We start from the raw sequence: 6,010 nt of genomic DNA, 5'->3' as shown, positions 1-6,010 counted from the left end.
AAAACAATGGAGGGGCTAACAATGTTCAAGAGGAAGTATACTCATTACCTCACTCATGTAACTGTAACCCTCTGTATAGTATCTTTACAATAAAAAAAAAAATATTTTGGATTTCTATATGCCTTCAAACAAAAAGGAGTTGTGTGTGTGTGTGTGAGTGTGTATGTCTGTGTTGTTTTCCATTTTGTTCTACATCCTAGGAACAATCTTAAGGTGCTCAATTGAGACTTTGTCACATGGACACTTCAGTACCAACAGCATTTGTGTCACTCTGGGTACTACATTAGCAGATAAAATACCCTCTCAGGATGGGTAGGTTACACAAACAGTATATTCTGAGATGTGAAGACCTTTCCCAATTTGACGTCTCTTTTCCCAAGAGAATATAAATCCTCTTTATCAAGGTAATTTGTTTAAAGGCTAAGCCTGGTCAAACTTGGAAGAGTAAGCACAAAATACAAAGTGTGTGTGTGTGTGTGTATGTGTGTTTACATACATATACATATATATATATACATATATATATATATATATATATATATTATTCAGCACTTTTGGCTCAGACTTCTAATCCTAGCTATTTAAGATGCTGAAAATGGGATGATTGAGGTTAGAGGCCAGCCCAGGCAGAAAAATCTGCAAGACTCCAGCTTAACAGAGGGAGTTTCTGGCAGCTGTTAGCTAAGCAACAGTGAAAAGCTTAAAATTAGATCATTGCCCAGGCCAATGCCTAAGCAAGAAGTGAGTCCCTGGTCTCAAAAATAACTTAAGCAAAACAGATGTGTAATGGCTCAGCAGTTAGGGATCTTTTCTAGCAGTGTGAGGCCTTGAGTTCAAACCAAGTACTAACACACGCGCGCGCGCGCGCACAAACACACACACACACAAATTGGAATACACTGGCCCTTTTCTATTAATACAGTTTATACAAACTTGTGTAGAAAATTATTAGAAAAACACTATTGGAAAATGGCCCTGACTGCCGTAGTTGATTTTTTTTTTAATCTTAAAATAGTAGAAACAAGGAGTGAGTTGAAGGATATTTCTAACACAGATGCTTGGTTGGTCCTTTTACTTCCCACATGAGAAAGCTATGGCTCCAAAGGTTAAATGACTTGCTTATGTGCCTGAAGGTAGATGGTCCTGAGCCAAGTCCAGCAAAGCAATTTACTGCAAGTAGTACTTCATTACATGGCAAATTGCTACTGGATTAAATAAATCAAGGAATACATATATGTGTGGATGTTACTAAGTAGTTTATAATTTGGGAATTAATAAATTATAGTAGTGTACCTAAATATCTGAAGGGACATTATTTGAATTGTTGCTTTCCCCAACGTCTGTTGAGTGCTAGTTTCCAAACACACTATCACACTCTAAACAGTTTTATGCATGCTTATGTCTGGGAAGAAATGTTAAAATTTCAGTGAGCAGTGATGAAAAAAAAAAATCCAAGAGAAGAGTGTACACCAATGACCCCAGGGAAGAAACAGTTAACTGCTAAGCTCCCTCCTCCTTGTAAATAATCAAAGAAAGCTTTCTTTAAAGCAATACAAAATGTCACCACAGGCTGACGCTCTTTCTACAAGAATAATGAGATTTTTTGCTCCCTAGCATGCGGGGCACACACTTCATTGCCTTGATCTTTATATTCAGGTTTTGTGGTGTAGACACATTCTCTGTCTTCCCTTCGGAGCAAGGCAAGCTTAAAATTACAGCAATGCTTCACAGTACTGACTACTGGCCAAAAGACCTGCAGAAGCAGGCTCACCAACTCGAAAAGAACTCCCCCCTACCCCCACTTCCCGCCCCCGTCGTGGACACACACTATTAAAATTGCTCCGGAAATGGAGGGAGGGAGCCAGGGAAGCCAGCCCCGGGGAATGAAGCCAGCCTTTGGCACCGTGTTGCTCGCAACCTGCCTTGCTAGGCGCACTTGCCGTCCAGGACTGGAGCTGAGTGGAGCCCAGGCGCCCCTGAGCGTCCTGATCTTTCTTTGGACAACAGGCGGACACTGCCACCGCAAAAGTTCGCACAATGGCCGCGGAGGCTGTCAGGGAGAGGGGAAGGTGAGGGCTGGTGTGACATCCGCCCCTTAGATTAGCGGTGGTTGGCTGCGGGGCGAGAGCGCACCCCACTCGCCCGGTGAGCGCGACCACGCGAGCCCGCAGCGAGGATCGCGCACTCAAAGAAAGGTCTGAAAGAGGAAGCTCTCTCCCCTTTGGGGCAGTTAGATGTTAAGGAAAAACCTGTTCTCCGACGTGGCCAACTGAAAACACATTCCAGCGCGACCGCACGCAAAACAAAACGGGGTGTGTGTGGTTGGGGGGGGGGTGGAGGAAGGTGGGGGAGGTGTGGGAGAGATTACAGGCTCCCAGGCGAGAGAGAGTTAAACGGAACCGCAACTGTGGGCGTAGGGATCTGGACATTTCTCACACTGCCTCATCCTCTCTTCTAGATTCTCTCCTTGGGTTCCTTCAAGTCCGTCTTTTCCTAATCCACCCTGGGCAGCACGAAAAAGTGAAATTCTCACTAAGCTAGATCTAAAAAAGATCGTTTTGGATTTTTTTTTTTAAACCTGGGCCCCGCCTGTTGTAAATCCGTTTCAACTCGGGTTTCAGGTCCCCGCCCCTGAGCTAACGCCTTTCACAGCCTCAGAAAAAGCAGGTGAGCTCATTACCTCACCCAGAAATGTAACTTTAATAAAGAGATCTGAGAGGGCAGCCCCTCCCCCACACCCTGAGCGCCCTCTCCCTCCCCCCCCCCCCCCCCCTCTCTCTCTCTCTCTCTCACACACACACACACACACACACACACACACACACACACACACACACTCAGAGGAGCCCCAAGCTATAGTGTGGCTCACAAGCACTTGTGATCTCTTTTCCAGTCTCTAGTCCCCAGCCTTTACTTTTCCCTATTTCCTGGGAGAGATTCACAGGCTTTGAAATCTCTTCTGGGGCCTCAGTTTGCCAAAGGACAGACAGGAATAAAAAGATTAAAAACTAAAGACATGATAAGGAACCAACCGAATCCCAAATAACAGTAAATTGGCAAGTATCTACTAAGAAATGAAAAATTTTAAAAAACCATAACAAAACTTCAAAGTACACACACACACACACACACGCACGCAGGGAATACAGGAACCTGCTGTTCTGTCAAGTGACTTGTGAGCGCTCAAACGCCAGGCTGGGACGCACTCGAGCCAGCTGCCTGGCGGTTCAGAGAATACCACGACCAGGGGACGTCCCTGGGGATGAGGGAAGGGATTCCCCGCGCGAGGTATTTTAGGGGTTGTCTCCCTTGCCCTCGAAGGTTTAGTATAGAAGCGAGAACCAAGGCGATGTCTTTGCGGCTGGAAATCCACCGTCCCCTTACTTGGAGAGCTGGGGGCGATGTCTCACTCACCTAGCTGCTAATTTCCAGCCCAGAGTGCGTTTATTTGCCTGCCATCACCCATCACCCCTATTCGCCGCCCACCAGACAATGGAACTTCGATTTAAGCATTAGTTTATGTATTTTTAAGGGAATGATTAAAGTCCTTCTCCACCCCTTCCACCTCCTCCCCTATGTCCTACTCATCTTTTATCAAGGGGAAGTTACCAGTGGATTTATCCAGGGCTGGGGGGGGGGCGGGGAGTGCGGGCAGTTAGTTATTTCCACCCAGAGCTAAGCGAAAGGAAAAGTGCTTGAAGCGCAGTGACGCGGACTCGGATACCCTGGGGGCTCGAGGATTGTCAGTAGGAGACGGAGTCCGCCACCTCGTTGGGGGCTACTACGGGGGATCCGGGAGTGGGAGACGAGTCCGATCGATCGATCGATCGGACCCGTGGGCTCCAGCGGCCCCGACCCCAACCTCACCCCAAAGTTCCTGGAGATTTACTCCGGGTTCCTGATCTCCACCCAAACTTGAGCCAACCAAGCCCAGCCCTAGTATGTGGTACAGGTGCCTAAGCCCCGGGGCCAGATCTGGGCTGCGGGGACGCGGATATTTTTACCTCCTCCCCCCCTCCCCATTCCGTCCCCCACCACTCCGCGCGCCAGGGCGCCCGGCCCCGGCCCGGGGGGGGGGGACATAGGAACCTGTCGTCCCTCCCCAACCCCCGAGCGTGGGTCAATCCGGAACTGATCCCAAGGCTCTCTCGCTCACCTGGTCTGAGGACCGCAGCAGAGATCAAGAGGCAGAAAACCAGACGGCAGGAAGGGGTCGCTTCGGATGCCATATTCCTCCTCCTTTCCGAGGACCACTGATAGGAGTCCGCGCCGCGGGAGGAGCGCGGTAGGGGAGCCGTCCCGGATGACACCCCGGGGTGCCCGCGCGCTCGCGGGTCCCGACGCGGGAGGACAGCGGTTTCTCTCGGACACCGGGTCCCCGGGGCTGTGGCGCTGCGCCTTCGGGTCTCCGCCACGCGTAACTTTCCACGCAATGACCGCAACTCCTCCTCCCTCCCCCTCAACGCTCGCCCTCGGTCCCTTCGGCGGCTCCAGCCAGGACCAGAGATCTTCTTGATTCTCTTTTTCGAGCAGAGCGGAAAAGGTGAACGTGGTTCTCTCTTTCTTTTCTGGCTTTGAGGGGGGTCTGCTGCTGGTGGTGGTGGATAGCGCCTTTTAGTTTTCTTCTCTCAAATAATACTACTAGTGCGAATGATAATAATAATAACGGCAGTTGCAACGCGCTGGGAGAGCGGGCAGCCCGCGGGGACCGGCGGGGACGGCGCGGGTGGGCGCGGGGCGGCGGGTCTCCGCAGGTGGCAGCGGTGGTCGCGGCGCAGCAGTGGCGTTGGGCAGCGGCGGGCTCGGGGCAGCTCTGAGCGGAGCGTCGGGAAGGCGTGTGTGAGCCGCCTCTCTCCTCCTCCTCCTCCTCCCTCCCGCCTCTTCGCGCCCCCCCCCCTCCCTGCCTCCCCTGATCTCTCCTCCCTGCTTCTTCCCCTGGCTGGACGCGGAGCCAAGCAGGTGGTTGCAGCGCAGATCCGCAGCCTAGAGGCGCTGCAGGACCGAGTGCGGTGCGGAGCCCAGATCCCCGATTCCAGGCGGGGCGAGGGGAGGGCGGGATAGGGGGGCGGTAGGGGGGTGGGAGGGGAAGGCAAGGGGTTGGTGGGAGGAGTTCGTGGCCACGCCCCCAGTATGCTGGTGGGAGGAGCTTCCTCGGGATTCCGCCTCCGAGTTCACAGCCAATGGGGAGCCGGCGTGGGAAGCGACGGGGTGTCAGTTCCCAGGGCTGACACTTCCCTAGGCTTCCGCAGCGTTCCGGTGATTTGGCTTCTCACTTCCCGCTGCCCACCCTGCCTGGCCCGGGTTCGAAAGGCCAGATCTTTCTCTTCTCATACTCACGAGGAGATGATGATAATGCCGCCTCAGAATAACGAGAGTACTGGGACGGGGCAGTCCACAAGGGGATCTCACCTTGGGTCCAAGAGCAGGGACCAAGGGGAAAGAGAAGACCACTGGCCTTTGGAGTTGATTGCTTCCCGCACCCTCCTTCCTTACCCCCCCCCCCTCTCCCATTCGGACACCTTTTATGGAAGGCCACTAGAGTCCACTGCCCAGGGTCAAGTAGGAGCTTTTCTTACCACCCTCCCCTTCCAGGGGAAATGACATGCAGAATCTCTAGACACTACTTCTTCAGGACGGATTTTCCCAATGACCACAGGGGGAAAAAAAAAGATCAATTTTATTTCAAGTTAAGCAGCGATTTTAAGTTACAAAATAGATCATCTTCAAGTTTCTCAGAGGTTTTTTTCTCTACCTGGTGTGTTTCCGGAAAGCCAGGCATTCAAGCAGATGATGATTGATCCACTCCCTTCCCACACCCCCCACACCTCTCCCCGGGAGTATCCTGGGGAAGCTGTGTCCCTTTCAGATCAGGCAGGGAGCATGAAGGAATATATTCCTTTGGAAAACACGGAGGTGGAGCTGTTGGAGACCTATGTCGCTCTAAATCAAGAATGCAGGATCACAACTCTTATCCTTTGAGCTTAATAAAAATCCTGGTCCCTGAACCACT

General features: G+C 51.6%; 1 protein-coding gene across 3 annotated transcripts in view; it reads right to left on the bottom strand.

Moving 5' to 3' along the window:
• Window positions 1–4,718, bottom strand: part of Alcam (activated leukocyte cell adhesion molecule) — a 189,896-nt gene extending 185,178 nt beyond the window's left edge. For all 3 annotated transcript variants that reach the window (XM_013028571.1, XM_013028572.1, XM_013028573.1), the window contains exon 1: window positions 4,157–4,718. In XM_013028571.1, coding sequence (XP_012884025.1) covers window positions 4,157–4,229 — 73 coding nt within the window. In that variant the 5' untranslated portion in view covers window positions 4,230–4,718. The remainder of the gene's footprint in view (window positions 1–4,156) is intronic.
• Window positions 4,719–6,010: the final 1,292 nt, after the last annotated feature.

This window comes from Dipodomys ordii, unplaced genomic scaffold (genome assembly GCF_000151885.1).
Source record: "Dipodomys ordii isolate 6190 unplaced genomic scaffold, Dord_2.0 Scaffold111, whole genome shotgun sequence".
NCBI lineage: Eukaryota > Metazoa > Chordata > Mammalia > Rodentia > Heteromyidae > Dipodomys > Dipodomys ordii.
The sequence above is the reverse complement of the archived record's forward strand: the minus strand, read 5'-3'. Positions and strand labels throughout refer to the sequence as shown.